Raw genomic sequence first — 24,613 nt, 5'->3', positions numbered from 1 at the left:
CACCTCACCCTTCCGCCATTTTGTTCCAGGCTCAATGCAATGGAGCCGGCCAACCATGGACCGGAATCTTGGAAACTGTGACCCAAACTCAAGAGGTTGTCCTCCAAGGTGTTGGTGTCAGGTCCCTTGTTCCCCAATCGGGAGGCTTCCTTCTGTCCTGAGCAACTGGACAAGTCTGACCTGAGTTAGGAAAAAACTGATCAAGACTCGATCAGATTTTAGCAGCTACAGGAGGCCAGGCTGGAGCGACTGTGGGGACGTCAACTTCCAAAATGACCTCATGCGTACCCTGATGTCCGTGGAGGGGACAAACTGTAGGGGTCCCAACCCTGAGCTTCCAAAGCAGCTCTCTGTGTGACGTCCGTTAGATTCAGTGTCCAAGAAGCCGTGTCTGGGCCCCTGCAGATCCACCCGGACGGAGCTAGCTATGATGTGAACTCAGCAAGTGCACACTAAGTGCACAAGCGACTTTCTTCAAGGTAAAGGGGTCGCTATCTGAAGTTTGCTTTTTCTTAGCATCTGTCCCATGAGGAGGTATCTAAGTGCATCCTGTCCCCAGGAAAGCCAGGGAGGAGATGCCCCCGAGGGTCCCAGTCCTTGCAAAGATTCCTTCCCAGGCAGACGCAGCTCAGCCCAACCAGCGGTGAGATTCAGAGAAGATCAACATGAAGCCGGGGCTCATGGGCTCCCATCGCTCACAGACCTGCAGGTCTCGAGTCTCTGTTAGGTGAAACAGGCAGGTAGGGGAGGTCACAGATGATCACATCGATGGCACCAAGGACCGACACTTGGGGACCTACCTGCTCATTTGAAGAACAACAGTCCAAACCCATTTTTAAACATGAAAAAATGGCGACAGGATCCTGGAAGAAATTTCCAATGATGACAAGTGATGTTCTTTGTATTTTCAAATTTATTTTTGCAGCTGAAGGTCTATTACTGAGGTCCACCCACAGGGGAATCAGGGGTCCAACCCAGGGGTGCTCTACCACTGAGCTACGTCACCAGCCCTTTCTATATTAAATAGCAACACAGGGTCCTGCTATGTTGCTTAGGGTCTCACTAAGTTGCTGAGGATGTCCTCCAATTTGTGATCCTCTGGCCTCAGCCTCCCAAATAACTGGGGACCACCAGGCTGAGCTACTTAAATAGATATCATGTTTATGACATAGGCATGGAAGGGAACAGTGTGATGAGATTCTGTGTGCCTATTCTTAGTCTAGCTTATTGCCCTTAGAGAAATCAGTAACACCTGAAGCTCTTCTAATGTTGGCTGCAACTATCGATGATAGATGAACAAAAAGAGCCAGTGTGAGTGATGGTTCAGTATCTATGTGTCTGTGTTGGTGAGTTTTCCGTTGCTGTAACAAATTGCTGGATGAAACTAACTTATAGAGCAAAAAAAGGTTCGTTTTGTTTCCCAGTTCCATTTCACAATCATGTACCATTCTTGCTTTGAACCTGTGTGGAGGGAGGACATCACAGTGGAGAGTGTGTCGCAAAGTAAAATGTGTTATGCTGTTACCAGGAAGAGAAAGAGAGAGAAAGGGAAACAGGAAGAGGCTGGGATCCCATATCCCTTCCTAGGCCACGCCCCCAATCGCCTAAGACCTCCCAGTAAGCTCCACCTCTTAAAGGTGCCACTACATACAAATAGCATCACCCTTGGGGCTAGGTGTTTTAACATATGGGCCATTGGGGGACATTCAACATTAAAAACAAAAACAAAAACAAAAAAAAAAAACTGTCACAATGTGTATGTTACAAATAGAATATGTAACATGAACTTCTACATCTTTATTTAAAAAATATATGCGTATGTATACACACACATAAGAAGGATCAGAAAGTTTATGCATGCATTAAATGCAGGCTTACAAATTTGGAGAATTACGCATATCTATTACATATCCTTGCTACATAAGTGTGTATATATGAAAATTTATACCTATATATAAATGTGTGTGTGTGTGTGTGTGATTTTTTTTTCTATAAAGAGATGGAATTTTCATAGGTTATCGGCAGGGAAAAGACTTCTAAGGCATAAAAGCAAATTGCGCAAAACATGGTCACCAATGAAAACAGGTGGTGCATGTCATATATCACCACCATATTACTGTTTATATAATATATATACATATTATATAAATGGATAAATATATTCAGAGGAAACATGGATCCATAAAACCTACAAGAAAACTTTCTGTGGTGCCCTTCAACAGATGAATGGATAAAGAAAACGTGGTGTATATACATAATGGAATATTACTCAGCCTTCAAGAAGAATGAAATGATGGCATTTGCAGGTCAATGAATGGAGCTGGAGAACATCATGCTGAGTGAAATAAGCCAATCCCCCCCAAAAAATGGTTGGATGTTTTCTCTGATCTGCGGGTGCTAATTCACAATCAAGGGGGGGTTAGCTAGGGAAGAACAGAGGTGCTTTGGATCAGGCAGAGGGGAGTGAAGAAGGGAGGGGTATGGGGTAGGGAGGACAGGAGATTGAATGGGACATTGTGACCCTGTGTGCACATATGACCACAGGACCAGGGTGACTCTGTACCATGTGCAATCAGAAGGAGGAGAAGTGACACTCCATCCATGCAGGACGTGTCCAAGTGCCGTCTAGTGTCCTGTGTCACTAATCAGAACAAATATTTAAAAATGCGACATACACAACATAATTTTCCCCGTTCTGCAGCTGACCAAATATCCCCTCCCCAATCCTCCTGAAATGCACCAATGTCTCCCTTTTCCCAAGAGGACATCCCTGCAGGCGACAGTTCCTCAGTTTCTCCTGGGGGCCGTCTCCCACGCTGTGTGTGCACTGCTGAGACGAGAACTTGGTCTGTGTGTCCAGGAGACCACGGAAGGGCAGGGGCAGGGGCGGGTGACCTCAGACTGGACTGTCATGTACCAGGCCCTTGGACTCCTGGGGAGCAGACAGGTATTAGAGGTGTAGACCAATAGTGGATTAATCCACTTGGATGGACTCACTGGGTGGTGACTGCAGCAGGTGGGGGGTGGCTGGAGGAGGGGGTCCCTGGGCTGTGCCTTTGGGGTCTCTGTCCTGTCCCTGGTGAGCAGAGCTCTCTCTGCTCCCTGGTGCCCTGTCCTGAGCTGCTCTCCTCCTCCAGGCCCTGCCGCCATCTTGTTCTGCTCCCCTTGGGCCACAGCCATGGATGACTGAACCAGCAGCACTTGGCCACTGGGCCCCATCCCACCCCTATTCTGTATTTTATTTAGGGTCTTGCTGAGTTGCTGAGGGCCTCGCTAATCCACCGGGTGGGTTGCAATCACCTCTCCAACCATGACCACTCAGATCCTCTCTGGGAGCCTACCGGACCTCTCTGAGCCTTGCCTGGTTTTGCAAAGCAAATAAACATCACAGCACATTCCCAGCATCTTGATTTTGCAGTCTGCACGGGACCCTGCAGGCACATATCTCACAACAGGACGGGAACCTGCCCGAAAGCCTCCGTACCTATTCTCACTACTGTTGGCGCAGACCTGAAACTGCAGAGGCTGCGGATTTTGCTACGTCCTTTGGTTTATTCTCCTTGACGAAGAAAGATGACATCAGAAATAAAAGAAGAAAAAGTGTTGTTTTTTTTTTTTCCTCCTGCTAAAAACTCGTAGAAGATCATTTGACCAAACGGAAAACCTCACCGTAAGGAAGCTGGCTCCTTCGTTTTGCAGTGAGGAAGGATGCACCTTCATGTCTAAAGCCATTATTTGGAATATAATGAAAATACCTCGACTTTAAAGATCGCTGCTGGTGGGTCTGGTGCACCCCTATAATTCCAGCAGCTCGGGAGGCTGAGGTGGAAGAGTATGATTGCTTAGCAAGAATTTTCTCTTAAAAAAATTTTAAAAGGGGCTGGGGCTGGGGCTCAGTGGTAGAGCACTCGCCCGGCATGTGTGACGCACTGGGTTCGATTCTCAGCACCGCATAAAAATAAATATAGAAAATAAAGATATTGTGTGCATGCACAAAGAGGGTAGGGGGTCTGGGGGTGTAAGTAAGTGCTGAAGCAGACCTGGGCTCAGTACCTGGGTCCGCAGGAGGGGTGTGGGATAAAGAAAATGTGGTACCTATGCACAGTGGAATATTACTCAGCCTTCAAGAAGAATGAAATGATGGCATTTGCAGGTAAATGGATGGAGCTGGAGAACATCATGCTGAGTGAATTAAGCCAATCCCTCAGTCAATCAATCGAACAAACCGTCCATAAATAAATCATAACAAGTTGCTGTCGAAATAAGATCTCGAATAAGATTCTGACGAAGAGGGATTTTGTCTTTGTTGTTAGTTTAACCTTCTTGCATGAATTTGCATGTTCCTCTAAAGAAACCTTGAGAAACATATTCTCTTGCAACAATGTCAATCACCGTGCATTACTTAGCAAACCAGACTGATAAAATGTGTACATATATATATTTTTTATAGATATAGTTTTGCAAAATTTTCTTCTCCTCCATTTCCTTCTGAGATATTTCTAAGAAAACAAGATTCAGCCAATCTGCATCCTGGAGATTATTTTTTTTTTTTTTTTACTCTCTGGGAAATCTCACCTCCAAGGCGGAAGATGCAGTTTGATTGACAGGAGGGTTTGGTGGCTTGGGCATCTTCAGCCCTTCACCTCTCTGCACAGACATGGAGGGTGAACCTGGCGGGAGAGTCCTGTCTGAAGGGCTCGCATGCAGCCTGGGCTGGCGCAGGACCTTTATCCAACACTCAGTGTTGACTCGGATAATATTTGAATATGGCAGGGAAGGTGATTGAGCTGAGCAGACCTCCTGCCACGGTCCGCCCTCGATTCATCTCTGAAATCCCCTGCAGAATGAATTCGTTTCCTTGCAATTGACAACACTTATTCTACAGCAAGATTCAATCAAAATGTGCTTTTTGGCCCCAGAAAGATCTATGCACAGCATCCCCTCTCATGGTTAATATCAGTTCAGTGGGAATATGAGATTCCTTAACCTAAACGTACAGAAAAGGCATCTCTGAAAATCTCCTTTTATTCTGGGCACAGTGGTGCACACCTGTGATCCGGTGGCTCGGGAGGCTGAGGCAGGAGGATGGTGAGGTCAAAGCCAGCCTCCGCCAAAGAGAGGCCCTAAGCAACTCAAGGAGACCCTGTCTCTAAATAAAATGCAAAATAGGGCTGGGGACGGGGCTCAGGGGTCGAGGGTCCCCGGATTCAATCCCCAGTACCAAAAAAGAAAAAAAAGTTGCTTATATAGAAGTGACTCATCTGGATATGGAGGTCAAGGTCAAGTCCTGCTAAAGGTCCTGTTTGGCTCTGAAATGTCCTAGCAAGTCCCATATGTCAAAGGCTTGTCCCCAGCCTGCAGAGGTGGGGGGACTTTGGCAGGTGGAGCGTAGAGGGAGGAAGTTAGGATGTTGGGGGCATGGCCTTCAGGGGGATGGTGAGATGCCCCTCCCCTTGCCTCTCTGTCAGTCTTATGTCCCTGCGTTGGGATGAAGGACCTTCTCCTCCAAACTCCACGCTGACCATCGTGTGCTGCTTGTCCACAGGCCCACAACCAACGAGGCCCCTGGATGCTGCAGGAAAACCTCTGATACAGAAAGCCAAAGAACAAAATAACCTTTTGTCTCTATACATTGATTCTGTCAGGTATTTGTTACAGTATCGGAAAGTCGACCAATACAAAGTGGGAAGGCAAACTGGGCACCTGTTAAACTTACTTTCCAGGGACAGCTATAGAAAAAGAAATTTGATGTAGGACGTGGTGGCACTTGACTGTGATCTCAGTTTGCTGTTCCACCTGTGCTCACCTGGAATCTATTAAATAATCAGAGGAGACTGGAGATGAACATTGTGGAACCCACTGTCTCAGGCACCAGAAAGTAAACTCAAACCCATGTTCCTGATGAATAGATATCATTTTCCTCGGTATGTCCACATTCTCCCACAAATACATTTGCGTATGCAAGTGAATTCTTTTTAGAGAAATTGACGTAAAGCTAACCCCAAAATGCACTAGAAAGTCTCTTTCAGGCACAAATAGAGAGCTGTATTCTAAACACCTCTTGGACCCTTGGAATTAGCACATAGTAGGGAAATTCAAGGGTTTCGTCTTTCAACACTCGACCTAAAGTGATGGGGTAGATTTTATTTTCTTTTTGGCTCAGCAAGGATGAGGTTTTAGAAATAAAAACCTCTGCACCACAAGATTGTAGTTTCTGCACATGCAATCCAGTCTCGCTCCATTTTCTATGGTTCCAAGACTGGCCACCTGAGGTCCCAGATTTCTCGGCTTGATCCTTTTCTGTGCCCATTTTAATGTCCCTCAGGGTTTGTAGCTCAGGTGCTGCTATGGGTGTAGCTCATGGCAGAGCAGTTAGCTAACAAGCAAGAGCTCCTGGGTTCAATCCTCAACTACACACGTGCACAGAGAGAGAGGCACAGAGAGAGAGAGGCAAGAATGTAGCCGAGGTCCAAGGTGAAGTATGAGCCTGAAGTTAGCTGTTGCAAGACTTCAACTGAAAATCATTATTTTTGCATTATGCACGGGTGCACAACTGTCATCCCAGCGACTCGGGAGGCTGAGGCAAGAGGATCACAAGTTGGAGGCCAGCCTCAGCCACTTAGTGCAGCCCTGAGGAACTTTTTAAAATTTAAAAAATTTTAAAGGGCTGGGGATGAGGCTCTGTGGTTAAGCAATCAGGGCTTAGTCCTGAGAATAAGTTCAAGAAACAGACAGAAAAGATTTTTTTTGCAGGTCTGAGAGGACATTTATGTGTTCAACTTAGAATAACAATAGTTTTTTTTTTGTTGTTGTTATTTTTAGTTTGGGGGGACATATCTAAAGTGCCAGCATTACCACTTTTGAGATCTAGGGACACCAAATTACGTAAAATATATATTCCTGAGACACTATAACTAGATATTGTGACAGGAGATTGAATAACAGAGATAGCTACTAAGTGATTACCAGGAGGGTAGTATACACCTTGTGGATACTCTGCACAGAGAATGATTGACATAGCGTGAGATCTGACCCCACAATGTAGAACAGCACAGAATTTCACACTTGCAGTGCTGATGGACCCCTGAGCCCCGTCCCCAGCCCTATTTTCTATTTTATTTAGAGACAGGGTCTCACCAAGTTGCTTAGCACCTTGCTAAGTCAGAAGTGAAAGACCCGGTTCACCTGCTCGTTGTACATTTAATGTCTTTTCTAAACGGCCTCACGGTTTTCTAAAATGACTGGAGCATACCCTCTTCCTAGCAGCAGTGAGCAATAGTTCCAAAGTCTCCACAAAGTCTTCAGCAAAACTTCTTATTTTAGGTTTTCTTAATCCAAGGACCATCCTAATGGGTTGGATGGCAAGGATGCTTGGACGATATTTCTCATGAGTTAGTGAGAAGGTGAAGAGTTGAGAATTGGAGTGTCCTGGTCCAGGCTCCCAACACCCAGCGTCAACCCGTCTCCATCCTAATTCAACCATTGATTTTCATGAGATCCCCACCTCTCACCTCTCTTTTCCTTTTTCCTCTCTAGCCTCCACATGGGAGAGACAACCTGCAATCCTTGGTCTTCTGAATATGGCTCATTTCCCTTAACAGAATGTCCTCAAGTAGCACTCATTTTCCTGCAAATGCCATCACCTCCTCCTTGTTCGTGGCTGCGTAATACTCCCTTGTCTATACCCAAACACGACGCTTCCTCCATTCCTTCATGCGCAGATAACCCGGGCTGGTTCCATTGTTTGGCTTGGTGGATTTGTGCTTCTCCATGCATCCCGTCATCCTGGCTATGACTGGCGGCTGGCGGGAACATCACGGACGACTTCGTCCGACATCCATTTAGTGATGACTCACTCAGAGTTGCTATCATCTCTCTCTCTTCCCCCAAAGAAAATACCGGACGCTTTCCAAATGTGCACTTCCCATGAGACGCATCAGGATGGGACTGTAAAAAGCGAACGTTGCTCCTTGGAGACCAGGGATGACATTTCTCCAGGTTGACAGAGTCGGAGACTCTCCAATTGCAAACTGGAGACGTGCTCGATGGGGATCCCAGGTTCCATTTGCCCGGCTCTTTCTGCAGCGTATGTGATCTGCTCCTCTCGGAGCTGACAGTGCTTAACAATCGGTAAATCCGGATCCTCCTGCAAGGACTATTTCCCCTGGTCTGAAATCTCTCGTAATAGAGTAGCTTCCCCAGATAAGACTATAACAGGAAAAAAAAAAGGTGGCTACTGAATGCATTTCGGCTCTCGGAAACTGCTGGCAGAATCACGCACAAACCCTTTGTATTGAAACCACCAATGATTTTGCCAAATTGTGGTAAATGAGAGCCAGGATTTGGGCCAAAAAGATGAGTCTATTTTCATTTAAGTGAATTCTTTCCAACAGACAATATCCCAAATGCAAGAAAATGATGTCTACTTCTAAAGTAGGATTCAATTTAATTCTTCTAGCACATTAGACAAAAAAAAAAAGATCATAGAATCTCTTTATAATGGATTCATATTGTCGCTCATCTAATTACCCGCCGTTCAACCCAAAAGATGAAGCCAAGCAGAGGAAAAATGACGTCAGTCCTGCCCATCAACAGACAAAGGTCTTTGGGGCTGGTTTTATTTTTATTTGGGGTGCAAGAGATGGAACCCCAGGGTGCGTAACCACGGAGCCACAACCTCATCCAGTTTTACCTTTTATTTTGAGACAGGGTCTCGGTAAGGTGCTCACGTCCTCACTACATTGCTGAGGCCGGCCTCCAACTTGTGATCCTCCTGCCTCAGCCTCCCGAGTCCTGGGGTTACAGGTGTGAGCCACCATACCCAGCCATCCACGGGTAGAGAGCTTTGTCCCCACTGCGATTCATGAAGCCTGTGTGCAATGCAGCCGTTCATGTTGCTGAAGCGAAGCCACGAGATTTGTGACCAAGTGGAGAAAAGCCTTCTTCTTTTTCTTTCTTTCTTTTTTAAAATTGATTGACAATTTGTCACTTGAATAGCAAAAAAGCAGAAGTTTTAAGGTTCAGGAAACGAACTTGTGAATCCTGTCTTGCTGCATCGCCTCAGAGCAAAGAGGATGTAAGGAGAGAGAGGAGAGTCGTGGAGGGTGGTTCTGTCCCTAAGGGAGCGTGGCGTGCTAAGCAGACAGACGGACGGCATCCCGGAGACAGCTGGGGTCCACATTCAGGGAGTGCCCACCTGGGACCCCCAAATGCACACTGCCACCCAGGTCCAGGGGACAAGGTGGGGTACAATGGTTTGCATAGCGTCCTCCATAAACCCAGGTTCACCTCCATCCTGGGGAAGTGAAGATCTTTGGAAACAGGATCCTTGCAAATGTCACGAGTTTGAGCTCTCGGGGAGAAATCGTCCTGGACCTCGGGTGAGCTCTGAAGCTGATCCACGGTGCCCTTCGAGAGGAAGAAACCACCCAGACGTGACAGAAGTAGGTGGATGCAGAAGGTGGAGCCAAAGATTGGAGCCCCCAGATGCTGGTTGAGATCTCCGGATCGCTCGCGACACCTGTCAATCACTTGCAGACCCAGCGCTGAGCTCTTCCAAAAATCACCGAGCCTCGTAATTTGTCACCAAGTATTTAAACGACCCACGAGAAGAGCCCCCCGAGGGACACCGCAGAGACCCACGGTTTTGCTTTTAGCCACCACCGATATCGGACGACGGGGAATGTCATCCCCCGGATGGGGACATGGGTGTGAATTGGTGTTTCCATGAACGTGGATCCTCCAGTATCTGAGAAAAAGGAAAGATCTAAGGCGCAGAAATGAACAAGGTCTGCGCAAAACGAGGAATTTACAGATTTCGAGGATCAGGAGGTGGCTCAAGTGGACATTGCAAAAAGAGAAGAAGATCAATGTATTTGATTCCCTGCTATTGAGCTGGGTTTCTGCAATCTGGAGCCCAAAACATGGCGGTCGGTCATCATCCAGAAAAATCTTTATTGTCTGTTAGACACTCATGAGACAAGGGCACATGGGACCTGGGACCCCAGGACCTTGGAACGTGGTGACATGCACTGAATGTCAGCCATGAAGAGTGGGCAGCGTCTGGACCCAGGGAGCTGATACCCTAGAAGCTTCTCCAATTGGTCACTTTGCTGATCTCAGCTCCCGCCATGCTGCGCCCAAATATCCAAGTGGTTCTTGGAGGACTGTCCAGCAGACGGGGTCACGCTGTCAATCATGACTCAAGACCTGCTCTTGCGACCTGGGCTTCCTTTCCAAGGTAAAGGTCCCACGTTCCCCCTCAATTCCCGACCCCCTGGGGACGTGTGTGATCGCGCAGGTCCACGTGGATCCCTCAGGACAAGCGCCCAACCCAAGACCCTTAACTGGATCATTACCTCAAAGACCCTTCTGCAGCTGTGCCTCGTGTGCCCAGAATCTGGGCACGAGGACGTTAACTTGTGCAGACGGAGAGAGAGGGGCTCTGTCGACGCGTGTCCACAGCCATTTAATCTCGGAGTCGTCCACGGACGGTCCTAAGCTGCACTTTCCTGGTTATTTCTCAAGTTCCCAAAGTCTGAAGAAGGAAGGGTTGCGGGGTGCAGGTCGGGGACTCTACAGGATCACGGCCGTTGACTTAGGAACCGCATTCCTACAGGGTGCGATGTCACTCACCATGACCCCAGGGACCGGGGAGGCTGAGTCAGGGATCACAATTAAAACTGGTCTCAGCAACTTGGGGACACGCCATCTTGGAATAACACAGAAAGACCTGGGGAGTGGCTTGTGGGTAGAAAACCCAGGGATCAATCTACAGTCCCTCAAATTAATTGATTGATAGAGTTCATAGATGGAGAGAGAGAAGCATGAATGGATGGAAAGACGGATGGGTGGATGGAGGTGGGATAAAGGGATGGATGGATGGATGGATGGATGGGTGGGTGGATGGATGGATGGATGGGTGGATGGGTGGATGGATGGATGGATGGGTGGATGGGTGCGTGGATGGATGGGTGGATGGATGGATGGATGGATGGATGGATGGGTAAGTGGATGGATGGGTGGATGGATGGGTGGGTGGATGGGTGTATGGGTGGATGGATGGATGGATGGATGGATGGGTGGGTGGATGGATGGGTGGATGGGTGGATGGATGGGTGGATGGGTGGGTTGATGGGTGGATGGGTGGATGGATGGATGGAGGGGGATGGAGGGATGGATGGGGGGATGGATGGATGGATGGATGGATGGGTGGGTGGATGGATGGGTGGATGGGTGGATGAATGGGTGGATGGGTGGGTGGGTGGATGGATGGGTGGGTGGATGGGTGGATGATGGATGGGTGGATGGGTGGGTGGGTGGGTGGATGATGGATGGGTGGATGGGTGGATGGATGGATAGATAGATAGATAGATAGATAGATAGATAGATAGACAGACAGACTATGTTCATGGATGTTTGGATGAATGGAGTGATGATGGATTGATGGGGTATGTGGAAGAATGGATGAATGGATGGATTGGTAAATGGATAGAAGATTTGTTGGATGAATAAATGGGTGGATGGATGGATGCAGAGATGAATCCGTGGATGGAAAGACAGATGGATGGACATGTATGGGGATGAATGCATGGGTAGATAGATGAATTGGTGGATGGATAGATGAGTGGACGGATGGATGGATGAATTGATAGATTGATTGATCAATTGATCAATAGATAGATATTGTTCAGGGATAGATGGATGAATGGGTAGATGTATGGACAGATGAATGGATAGATGGATAGAGGATGGGGTATGTGGAAGAATGAATGGATGGATGGATGGATTGGTAGATAGAAGAATTGGTGGATGAATAGATGGGTGGATGGATGGAGAGATCAATGGATGGATGGAAAGAAGGATGGATGTCTATGGGGATGGATGGATGGATGGATGGATGGATGGATGGATGGATGGATTGGTGGATGGATGGATGTTTAGATAAATGGATGGATGGATGCATAGATAGGTAGATAGACAGATAGAGCTCATACATGGATGGATTGATGGATGGATGGATGGATGGGTGGATGGATGGGTGGATGGATGGGTGGGTGGGTGGGTGGATGGATGGGTGGATTGGTAGGTGGATAGATGAATTGGTGGATGGATGGATGCGTAGATAGGTAGATAGATAAAGCTCACATGGATGGATGGATGGATGGATAGAAAGATGGGTGGATGGGTGGGTGGGTGGGGAGAAGGAAGGGATCTCACTCCATTGTTTAGACTTCACATACACAATGTTTACAGAAATGTCCTACGAAGGAGGCGATTCTCTCCAGTGACCCCGACTCCTGTGTGTGTGCTCTCTTGCACGTGGGCGTTCAACACGGACGACACCATTGCACCTTAACGTGTCTCACAGGAGCCTTTCCTAAACCTGCTTCTTCCATCGTCTATTCCTTTCCATCTCCAACCTGTTCATTCGATGGCCAGTCCTGACGTCCTCAGGTCACCTCGTTCTCTCACACCCACATCCATCCCTCAGTAAATCCCTTTGGATCTGATCTCAACGTTCTCCACAACAAGGTCTCTGGCCTCTTTTTCTTCCCCCAAACCCCTCGCTCTTTGTACCAGGGATTGAACCCAGGGGCACTTGACCACGGAGTCCCATCCCCAGCCTTTTTTTTTTGTTTGTTTTATCAGAGACAGGGTCTGGCTGAGTTGCTTAGGGTCTTGCTAAGTTGCTGAGGCTGGCCTTGAACTGAGATCCTCCTGTTTCAGCCTCCCAAGTTCCTGGGATTGCAGGCAGGTGCCGCACCCCCTGCCTTGTTCAAATTACAGGTGGATTATTTCATCTACCATCCAACGTGTGGCCCAGCTATAGAATCAATGTCTCTCTCTCTCTCTCTCTCTCTCTCTCTCTCTCTCTCTCTGTGTCTCTCTCTCTAATGTACCCATTTGTTTAGACAGAGGAGAGCCACTATCCTAAGTTGTTGTTCAGTAAAACTAAGAATTGATATTTTGGAAACATGCTTGATCAGAGAAGCACATTTTACTAAATGGATCACAAACAGAGTGGATGAAATGTTGGTGAAACCTGTGTCTGAGAAGCAAGGTGGGTCTATCTGGAACATTCTATTTTTAAATGTCTTAAATCTGAGCTATAAAAAGGTTAACCAGAAAATTAAAATAGAGACTCTGAATAGGTGTTTTTGTCCGGATAAGTGTTTACGTGGCTAATGTTCCCAGGAATAGTTACTCAACATCATTTTCCACTGGGGAAATTGCACATGATAATGAGAATATTATGCCTATTTACACTCAGTACAATGGTTGTGCTCAAAGAGAGAGAGAAGAAAACGTGGTTAGGAGGTAAAAGGACCCTCGTGCAAAATATTGCAGATGGATTGTAAAAGAATTTGAGAGGTCCACAAGTGACCCACCAACTTGATTCCAAGCACATAGGCAAGAGAAATTAAACATCATCCTACAGAAAAGTGTGTGCATGAATGTTTACATCATAATCACATCACGATACAGAAAAGGAGAAAAGGACCCAATGTGCAGCAGAAGATGATCAGAAAAACAAAGGGTGGCTCATTCACACAATGGAATATTATACGGTCATCAAAAAGGACAATGTACAGCATGCTGCCTGTTTTGCATCTATACGATGTATCTGTGCTACAACAGAGATGAACCCTGAGAACACGTAGAAAGAAAGAAACGGTGTGCTTCATTTAATCAAATGTTTGGAAAAGGCAATGAGAGAGAGAGAGAGAGAGAGAGAGAGAGAGAGAGAGAGAGAGAGCAGATAGTGGTTGCCTAAGTCTTAGGGCTGAGGAAAACAGATACACAATTTCCCTCCAGAGTGATAAAAATGTTAACTATATACATGGTGTTAAGAACCCACTGAATTAAATGCTGATATCCTTATACAATAGGTAGAAGAAATCGTACATAAAACACCCAGACACTAAAAGGCAGGAAGGAGCAGGTGGAAAGTCCCAGGGCTGTGTCCATGCTGAGTGTCACAAGAAGGTCAAGAGACACAGGGTGCACTAAAGGGCACGGCAGATACACGGAGAGACAGAGGGGGGCTGAGGAGGGAGTCAGGGCCCCAAAGAGAACGGCTTTGATGAAACATGATGGAAAGTCAGGGAGGGACCCAGGCAGGGGCAGTGGGTGAGCAGGACGAGGAGGAGGAGGAGGAGATAGAGGAGGAGATGGAGGAGGAGGAGGAGAAGGAGGAGGAGGAGGAGGAGAAGGAGGAAGAGGAGGAGGAGGAGGAGGAAGAGGAGGAGGAGGAGGAGGAGATGGAGGAGGAGGAGGAGGAGATGGAGAAGGAGGAGGAGGAGGAGGAGGAGGAGGAGATGGAGGAGGAGGAGGAGGAGATGGAGGAGGAGGAGGAGATGGAGGAGGAGGAGGAGAAGGAGGAGGAGGAGGAGGAGGAGGAGGAGGAGGAGAAGGAGGAGGAAGAGGAGGAGAAGGAGGAGATGGAGAAGATGGAGGAGGAGGAGAAGGAGATGGAGGAGGAGGAGGAGATGGAGGAGGAGAGGAGGAGATGGAGGAGGAGGAGGAGGAGGAGGAGATGAAGGAGGAGGAGGAGATGGAGGAGATGGGGAGGAGGAGGAGTAGATGGAGGAGGAGGAGAAGAAGTAGGAGGAGGAGAAGGAGGAGGAGGAGGAGGAGGAGGAGGAGGAGATGGAGAAGGAGGAGGAGAAGGAGGAGGAGGAGAAGAAGTAGGAGGAGGAGAAGGAGGAGGAGTTGGAGGAGGAGGAGGAGGAGATGGAGGAGGAGGAGAAGGATGAGGAGGAGAGCAGGAGGAGGAGGAGGAGGAGATGGAGGAGGAGGAGGAAGAGGAGGAGGAGGAGGAGGAGGAGGAGAGCAGGAGGAGGAGGAGGAGGAGGAAGAGGAGGGGGAAATAAAAAAATTGATAGTGTAAGTGGAGGCTGTGTACCCTAACCGTAACCCTAACCCCAGACACCCATTTACACCGAAGGGAAGACCTACTCTCTCTCTCTCCCTCTCTCTCCCTCTCTCTCTCTCTGTCTCTGCACCTTGGCCTCCTTCATACATATTCATGACATGCTAATTGACATGGATGGCGTTTACTCATCAATATCTAACAGCCTGCTGACCTGCCTTCCTGGGGCCACTCATCGTCCCACAACAGGACAGGATTGTGACCCCGTCATACACGCCCTTCCACTTAGTGCACTGTCCGCCAGGTCCTGCAGCCTCAGCGCTCTGACTCCCCAGACCCTTCCTCGTGGTCCCTCCCCGCGGGGGCCTCAGTGGTCACCCACAGCACCCGTCTGTGACACCGGGGACAGGTGGCCCTGGGCGCCCAACACTGGCCTGATACTTGGTCCTGGGGCCGAGGCCGTTGGCTCAGTGGCGCTCGGTGTGTCCTTCCTGCTGCTCACAGTATGGTCAGCTATGTCCACCCTCAGATGCCCAGAGGCAGTGTGTCCATCGATGTCATTTATGGTTTCATTCATCCTGGGAGACCTCCAGGCGCTCTGCCCCCAGCCGCCCCCTCAGTCCCGTGGTGTCTTTTCCCAGACATAGGCCCAGGTTGGTCCCAGACGTGCCGGCCTCCTGTCTGGGCCTCCCGTCCCGGGGCCTGGGCTATGGCCATGCTGTGGACATCTCCAGTCCTATAGGTCCATTGCTGAAGGTCCAGGGAGCCAGCGGCCACGGTCTCCGTCCACTGAGTGCCATCAGCCCGCGGCACCTTAGAGGAAAATAAGCCCAAAGAGGCCCCGGAGGGAATGGAGGCGGCTTAAGTGGCCTCGGGGCTTTGAAAGGAGAATTTTCCAGGAAGGACCATTTGGGTGGGGCGTGTCCTGAGGGATGATAAATGCACAAGGAAATGACCCGACTGGTTAGGTATCCAATGGAGCAAGGATTCAGGGAAATGGGTTAGGGGACATTGGGATCCTCCTCGACGGTTACGCTGCACAAAAATATTCCAGGTCCCTTTAAGAAATTCTGAATCATTTATAAGTAGATTCAGGAAGTTCTGCCTAGCGTCATGCACAGAGACGGACGCTCTGTCCACATGATTTTTTTTTTAAATAGTCTTTGAAGAGACATCTGAATGTCCATGCACATTGTAGCACAATTGTCAAGGTTTATAATGGAACAAAACATTTCCCCAAAAAAATCTGAAAAAAGAAAGAAAAAAAACAAAAACAAAAAATTACAAAACAAATTAAATAATAATAATGATAATAATAATAAGTGGCGTGGGTGTTTATAGCAGCACAATCCACAATAGCCAAACGGTGGAACCAGCCTAGGTGTCCAGGAATGAATGAATGCATAAAAAATTGTGGTGTGTAGACACAGTGGAGCACTATTCAGCCATGTAGAAGAATGGAATCGTGTCATTTGCAGGAAGATTGTGGAACTTGAGACTATGTTAAGCAAAATAAGTCAAAATCATACTCAGGGGTCACTGTGGCCCCTATGCAGAAGGTAGGCGGGAAAAAGGAATAGAAAGGTGCAGCTGCAGGTCATAAAAATCAAACGGAGAGCCGGGTGCAGTGGCGCACGCCCGTCATCCCATGAGCTAGGGAGGCTGAGGCAGGGGGATCACGAGTTCAAAGCCAGCCTCGGCAAAAGGGAGGCCCTAAGCAGCTCAGTGAGACGCTGTCTCTAAATAAAATGCAAAATAGGGCTGTGGATGAGGCTCAGGGGTCGAGTGCTCCTGAGTTCAGTCCCCAGTATGTACCTCATCCCCCGGAAAAAAAAAAAAAAATCAAAGGTAGATTACTAGAGGAGAGGGACTGGTAGAGGCGGGATGGAGGGGGAAGTGCTGAGGTGGTACTTTGCTAAGTTGCGTTGTCCCCATTGTGTGCTTGTACAAGTAGGTAAGGACAAATCCCACCCCCCGTTATGCAACTTTATAACACAACCATTGAAAAGATGGGGAATCGACATGGTACCCACTCACCAATAGAATACTACACAGCCAGCAAAAAGGTAAAACGCTGTCATCGACAACGCCAAATGATCACACAGCAGAGTCTGTACCTTGTACCCCCCAAATACATGACACACGGGGTAACGCGTATGTGAATGTGTGTCATTGGGCCACTCGGCCGCGTGTGCACTTTTCAAAGCATCCTGTGCATGATAAATTCGTGCATTTTTTTATTTGTCAGGGCACATTTCTTGAGGTCCCTGCAGGCGTCCTGCAAGTCCCCTCTCTCTGTCCGTCACCTCGGCCAGATGCATGTGACCTTTCTGACTTGTGTCCAAAAGTATGTGCCCAGCACAGCCCAAGGGGCTCATGCAACCGGTGGTCACCTGTGGACAAAAAAGCCGTGCCAACCTGGGGTGGCATTTCTCACTTTCCTGACCTGGTCAACGGTGAGCATCCAACAAAGTCAACAGATCCTGGAGGTCACCCTGGTCCTCATCCCATGGAGATCCGTGTCAGCTCTGAGACTTCCCGGGGTTGTGACGGGCGAATGTCATCACTGAGACCGACGCCGCGGCACCGAGAGCCACCTGCCTTGTCCCATTGGGGACTGTCAGTCATGTGCTCACGGAGGAGAATGAGAAATGAAGGATCTTTCTCTGCGGAACAGAGAAATTCGCCCTGAGCTGCTCAGCACCAGGACGGACCTGGGCGAACGGCCAGAGCCTCTTATTTCGGTGTGTGTCCAACTGCAGACGGCGAAGCTGGGGCTCAGGAGACCGTCAGGGTCCCTCTGAGGTCACATAAATCAAGATAGAGACTGGAGGTGATTTGGGGCTCAGTATGTCAGAGTCCCGATCCCGATTCAGGAGAATCATTTGACCAGAATAAACCAGCCTCAGGGGACTCAGACTTGGTTTCCTTGTGGGTAAGATGCAGCCCCTGCCGGTCAGCGAGCTCAGAGCGACTAAGCACAGTACCTTCAACAGCGACCCAGCACCATCCACCCACCCTGCAGGTGTGGGATGATTTGGTCCTAAAGGGGAAAGGGAGGTTTGACTTAAACCAACAGCATGATACGACATCTGTGAGACCCCAAATCATACCATACCCCCAAAGTCCGTCCCTCCTGCATCTGCAGAACATAACAGAATATCGGGAAGTTCTGCAAGTGTCTAGCTGGATGGATTTCCTCAGGAGGAAGGGGTCCGCATGGTGCTGGGAGGTGCAGGGGTGAGAGGGAGCTACGATTGGTGCGGGAGGCTGCAGGGCGCGCAGCTCAGGAGGATACTAAGGTGCGTCCTCAACAGGTGGGGACGCCCGACACCTCCCTATGGGAACCTGTGGGTCCTGAGTGGCTGGTGTTGCAAACCTGCCGTGCAAAATAGTATACAGCAGAGAAGAAGCCCTTCCTCAAAAAACACCGGGGGTCCAGCCCTCCCAGGACCTGGGGGAGGTAGGACAGTCATTTGCTCACTAGGACGATGCAGGACAATTGCTTGGGATCCTGTTTCTCTCTTTCTTTCCTGGGTTTGGTATTTGCAGGATCAAACCCAGAGACGCGAACAGAATGCACAAAAGTCCTACCACTGAGCTAACCCCTAGCATCTTCAGCTGATGATTTGTGCACAGTGATGCACACCTGGGATCCAGAGGCCAGGGCAGGAGGATCGCAAGTCTGAGGCCAGCCTCCGCAACTCAGGGAGGACAGAAGCAGACCAAGTCTCAAAATAAAAATATCAAAAACATTTAAAAAAGGCTGAGGAATGTGGCTCCGTGGGTCAGCCCACCTGGATCCGATCCCTGGGGACTAAAAATATCTTTCCTGGAAATCTAAGTTGTTGTCTTAGGGATGGTCACCATGGAGACACCCAGTCCCCTCGGTTGGGTCCCTGTAGGGCGCGGGGGGGAGGGGGGGCGATCTCTGTTACAAAATAAAAGCCTCCCCAGGACTTTTATTTTAAAGACGCCATGGCTAAAGGTCAGCCTCCGACTTTCTGGGTATTTGCATTTCTTTCTTTTTCTCTTTTCTTTAAGATAAATCAACAAAATGCAGGGTGTCCCCGAGCTGTCCTGGCCAGACGGAGCCTCCTTCAGAAAGAGGAGAAACCCCAGGGCTGAAGGGGACCCCCAGAGAGAGAGAGGGGGGGAGGGAAACCAGGCTCCTTGGAGGTCCGGCCTCCCTCAGGCACCTGCCTCCCATCCCGGAGGCCAAACAACATTTTGTGCATTTTAGCCAAAGGAGACCCTGCCCGGGACCCAGGGCTGCCTCCGGCTCACAGGCTCCTCCTTGGGGACAGTGGCCTTATCACATGAAAAGACCCCGTGGGGACCCTGCCCCAACTTTCCGCGTCCACCTCGTGGCTAAGAAGGACCTTTGTCAACCGCCAAGAATCCCAGGCGCCTCTCTCAGAAGCCGGTGGCCGAAAGCCACTGACCAGAACCTGTCCCCAAAGGCATCCAGAGAAGCCGGCCGCAGGGGACCGCAGAGATTTGCACGGACCAGGGGGACAGACCGGGGGGACCGTGGCGCTCGGAAGGCAGCCGAGCCCCTGGGGGTGCGTGTCCACCCTGGGAGGACCTGGTCCCTGCAGGAGCCGTCCACCAAACCCACGGGCACCAGGGAGGGGGCAGCTGGTGCTTCCCAGACAGGGACGGACTCCTGCCACCCACCACCTCCCGGGGTCCCAGAGAGGGTCCCCTTCCCAGCCACTCGACATGACATCACGTCCTTCGTCACAAGGAAAAGCAAGTATTTTTGCAGCGATGTCCAGTTTGCAGACAGCTGTCCGTCAAAGTCAGGAGGGGGACCTGGGCGGGGCTCTCTGGGGACTTCCCTGGGACCCCCAGAAAACCGGAGGGCAGGAGGGGCACGCTGTCCCTGTCCTCTCTGAGAGGACCCCTCTGTCCCTTGAGAGTGTCCCCTTCCCCTCTCCACCCCTTCAGTGCGCTCCTGCCTGTCACTGTGAGTGACAGGTCTGACATTTTGCTGAGTTGATGGGAAGGATCTTTGCAGGAGGGTCTTCCTGCTGCTGCAAATTCCCAGAATTCCTTGCAACTCCAGGGCATCCTTATTAAAAACTCGATTAATTTTAATTATTATTATTATTATTATTATTATTATTATTATTATTTTATTTTTATTATTATTATTATTTTTTTTTTTTTTTGCCTTGCAAACACTTTTTTGTAGATTGGGCAAAAACATGGACGACCCTGGAGGAGGGACGTCTTGGACTCTCCCCCCCCCCCCCCCCCCCGCGACTTGGCCACGTGTTCAATGCAAAGTTGACCTTGAACGCCCGGCACCGTCCTCAATGCCCTTGACCTCTCCACCCTACGATGGCACCTGGTCCACACGAGACCTGAATCCCGTTGCCTAAGGCTGCAAGGAGCAAGGTCCTGGGTCCCCATGGAGCTGGGAAACCCGAGGCGCTACCTTCTTGCACATGAAGACGACCTTGACCCTGTCGACCACCACACAACCAGGGAGAGGCGCTATGCACCGCGGTCACCAGCGACCCCAGGACCCCGCAGGGTTCTGCATGAACCGACCATTGTCCCACGAGCAAAAGGAAAGAGGCATCCTTCATCGCAAAGTGTCACTCGGTCTCGATGGCTTTAAAGACTCAGGTTAGACAGGTGGTGGGACTGTCGGGGACCCGGAGCCGCAGGATTCGAATGCACGAGGGCCCCACCTGGACAGAAAGCCATGGTTGCAACAGCCGGGCAGGCCCTGCCGGGGGCAGGCCTCGGTCACTTACCCAGGATGCCCAGGCGGTAGTTGATGGTGATGACGATGACATTCCCGTAGCTGGCCAGGATGCTGCCGTCGATCATGTTGCCCGTGCCCTCCATGTAGGAGCCGCCGTGGATGTAGACCATGACCGGCTTCTTGCTGCTCTGGTCGTGGATATCTGGGGGGGAGAGCAAGCGGGGGACACCGTAAAGAATCACACTCAGGGTGCCCGCTGCTTCCAGAGGGGGACGAGGGACCGAGGTGGCATCCCCTGCCAGGAACCCCATGTAGGCAGGTGGACAAGGGGGGGCAGGCTTTGGAGGCTGGCCACGGCTGGGACGTGTTCTCTGCACCGAGGTCACTTTTGGAGGGACCCTGGGGAGGGGGGGGTGAGGCTCAGGGGAGACCCCCAGCCTCCAGGGCCCACCGTCCTGCAGCAGAAAATAGAAAAAAAAAATCAAAAAGGAGAAGAAGAAAAGCAAAAATATCTGGGGAGCAGAAAAGCATCTCTTGGTCTCTTCTCGTCGGTGCCCAGAAACAGGGGGAAACCAGGGGGTTTTTGCTTTGCTCAAGAAAGATGCAAAATGGGTCGGAACTAACGGAGATCTGACCTCGAGCCCCGGGTGGACTTTATTTCTGTTTTTTTTTTTTTTTGAAAGTAAAATGGACCTCAGGACGCGGATTATTTGGAACAGGACGGACGCCCTCATTTGTGGCTGAGTGTCAAATATAAAAATATTTTAAAAGAAGAAAAAGGATCCGCTCTCCGTCCAGGACAGATACTGATCCAACACAAATAAAGAGTTCAGAGTTATCAGCAGAACAGAACCCAGGAAAAAATCTTAAAAAAGATAAATATATATATTTTTAATGGATGGCAGTGATATGTCACCGTATCTAAGGGACAAAAATATGGAAAGTCCGACTCGAGATGAGATGTGGCCACTGCTCGGTGTTTTGGGACAGAATGTGAGTGGCCCTGGGGAGTTGGAACTCGTAAGTTTTTCTTGCTATTTATTATTTTAAGGTTATTATTATTTTATTTTAATTTTTTTTTATTTAAGGAGGTAAAAATGGTATCTTGCCATGGAGGTGAAAATCCGGGGACCATCTTCCGAGAGGGCCTTCTGGAGAGTTTTGATTCCAGAATCCATTTTAGCGTTAATTAGCCGTTGGGGTAGATTTCACGTTTACGGAGACTGGACTCGATTATAAATATTGGCATAAAAATGTAGGTATGGATCATAACTATTGATACGGAGGGAGATGTAGATCAATATGCAAAAATCAGAGACATTGGTTCGCTGTCAAAATAAAACCTATTGCCGGGCCGAATGGGGCACAATTATAATTTTAGCAAGTACGGAGGCTGAGGCTGGAGGTTGGAAAGTTGAAGGCCAGCCTCAGTCATAAGGCCTTGACCCTATACGGAGACCCTGTCTCAAAGTTTTAAAAATAAAAAGGGCTCAGGGTGTGGCTCAGTGGTTGAGCATCCCTGAGTATTCAATCCCCAGTACAAATAAATGAATGAATGGATAAATAAATTTAAAAAACACACATTTTTGCTTCTGTGTTTGACAAAGTTTCATCCTTTGAAATCATCAGAAAGGAATTAGGCGGATGACCTCCCGTTATTCTGCAAGATGGCTCCCGTTAGAGATGGGCAGTCTGTTGGGAGGTTTTGCACACCTGGAATCCCAGGAGCTGGGGAGGCAGAGGCAGGAGGATCATGAGTTCAAAGCCAGCCTCAGCCAAAGCGAGGCCGTAAGCAACTCAGGGAGACCCTGTCTCCAAATAAAATGCAAAATAGGGCTGGGGATGGGGCTCAGGGGTCGAGTGCCCCTGGGGTCAATCCCAGATACAAAAAAAAAAAAAAAAATCAAGGTGAAATAAAGGAAAATTTGAATTTTCCTCCCCTCCCACCACCAAATCCAACAGATCTTCCATGAAACTGTTGGGACATTTTGCAGTGGGTGGAAAAGATCAGAACACCCACGTTTCAAAATAAAATCTTCCCGGAAAAAAAAAAAATCACATTTAGAAGGACGGAAAGTGGATCGTGCACATGTATCACTTAAAATTCTACTTTCTCTTCTTGGGACCAAATAGGAAAAAAAAAATTAAAGAAAAAAAGAAAAAAAAAGGTGGATTTCTTTGCAAAACGTGTTTTATTCCATCTCATGTCTAGAAAGAAGGTCTGCAGATCTTCCAGCCATTTCCGGTCCTCTACGTGGTGACTGGGATTTAAAAATGATGACTATTTTATTCTTGATTTTTTTTTTTTTATTTTGCAAGAAGAAAATAAAGAAAGAGGCACACTCACGTGTTCCCGTTTCAAATAAGGGGAAGAAAAACAGGTTGAAATGGGGGAAAAAGTGCACAGAGAGAGAGAGAGAGAGAGAGAGAATCAAATATAAAACCATGCATGGGAGTTGAGCTTTGGAAAAAAAAATTTAAAAAAATACCTTCATCGTCACCACGATCATTACTGGTGATATCGTCTGCGATTTTCTTTGTGTTGGCTCCTGGGTCATATTGTAGAAGTAAATAAAGGAGGGGAAAAAAAAGAGAATTCAAAAACAGTAGATTTGCCAAAAATTCAGAGAGAGATTCTACCCAGTAAAAGGAAAAAAAAAAAAAATGTAACACAAAAAAGTTGAAATCTGTTACATTTGGATTTCAAAAAAAAAAAAAAAGAAAAAATGGGATACGGGCAAATGCAGAGAAACAGAAAGATGTCCACAAGAACCAATTTAAAACGTTATTTGTAAAAAAAAAAAAAAAATGTTAAGAATCCTGTGAAGATGCAGTTTGGGGGGTTAACATGAGACTACTGCAAAAATAAAAAAAAAAGAGAAAAAATTAAAAAGGAAAGAAAGAAGAAAAAAATCTAAGGTGAGTTGTTCCAAAAAAAAATTTTTGAAAAAAAAAAAAAAAGAGAAAGAGAAAATTAAATCATTTAATTTAATTTTTAAGAGATTTCCCACATTCTTAAAAGCAACGCATACAACGGACTCAGTGGCTTTTTGAAATTTTAACTGGTTTCGAGGTCAAGAGCCTGATCAAGGTCACTGAGGACGTTGGATTAAGGAAATTTCACCATTTAAGAAGAAATGCACTTAAACAAGAAAAATAGGGTTTTCACTCAGAGATCACAGATTTGCACACTGCCTGCGTGAGAGAGCTGGGGACACCAAAATTGGGGGCCAAAAAGGTTGATTTCATCCCTATGGACTGGTTTCCCACTGCTGACAGAGGTCCCTTGCAATATGCACGTATTAAAATGAGAATCGATGGCCCCGTGTTGGAAATGGTCACCAAATGTCACTTGGAAGGTCTCGCAACTGGAATTTGTTGGAGAATCTGCCATCACCTACCTTGTTCCCGATAAGCAAGATCTCAGCCGCAAAGGACGGTCCACCTGGGCACTGCGAGGTGAGGCCAGATCACCCACACCCAGAATGTCTCCAGTGACCTTTGCCCCCGTGTGCCATGTTGGATTTTATGTGCCTTGGGTAGGTGAGGCTAAAACATGGAGCGTCTGTTGAGTCCTGCTGGGTTTTCTAGAAGCAGATGGAGCCTGAGAGTGGACAGCCGGGTGCCAGCTGGGTGAAGGCTGTCCATCAACCCTGCAGACTTTGCGTTTTCTCCAGGGAGAGGGGATTTAGGGGTGTGGGCCATAAGTCACTCACTCACAGGGAAGTTGTGAGCCACTTGCTGCATTTCTGCAGAGCTCACAAGACCTTGAGCATGTCTGCAGAAGCTACCTGTGATATCGCTGTCTTCCTGGGTAAAAATAAGGTGTCAGAATTGTGACTGTGTGCGACTCAAACACCCTTGAAGGACCCTCCCGGGGTGGGTACGGGTGGCTGGTTAGTGGATCCCTGGTGTTTGTGGAGGACTTTGGGAGAGACGACGTTAAGTTGCATCAACAGGAGAACATGGACCACAGAGCTACAACAGCAAGGTCCTTGTGATACCTTCCAAACCCT

The 24,613-nt window shown here is 48.5% G+C and overlaps 1 protein-coding gene across 4 annotated transcripts in view; it reads right to left on the bottom strand.

The window, feature by feature from the left end:
- Positions 1-24,613, bottom strand: part of Nlgn4x (neuroligin 4 X-linked) — a 189,421-nt gene that overhangs the window by 47,541 nt on the left and 117,267 nt on the right. For 3 of the 4 annotated variants that reach the window (XM_058579030.1, XM_058579032.1, XM_058579031.1), the window contains exons 5-6: positions 23,087-23,146; positions 20,647-20,799 (exon numbers count right to left, since the gene is read on the bottom strand). In XM_058579030.1, coding sequence (XP_058435013.1) covers positions 20,647-20,799; positions 23,087-23,146 — 213 coding nt within the window. The remainder of the gene's footprint in view (positions 1-20,646; positions 20,800-23,086; positions 23,147-24,613) is intronic. The other variant, XM_046443326.2, reaches the window with a different exon arrangement.

This window comes from Marmota monax, unplaced genomic scaffold (genome assembly GCF_021218885.2).
Source record: "Marmota monax isolate L192 unplaced genomic scaffold, Marmota_monax_Labrador192_F-V1.1 WCK01_AAM20220418_F8-fsc00168, whole genome shotgun sequence".
In the NCBI taxonomy this organism is placed as follows: Eukaryota; Metazoa; Chordata; class Mammalia; order Rodentia; family Sciuridae; genus Marmota; species Marmota monax.
Note: the sequence above shows the minus strand (reverse complement) of the source record. Positions and strands in the feature narration are given on the sequence as shown.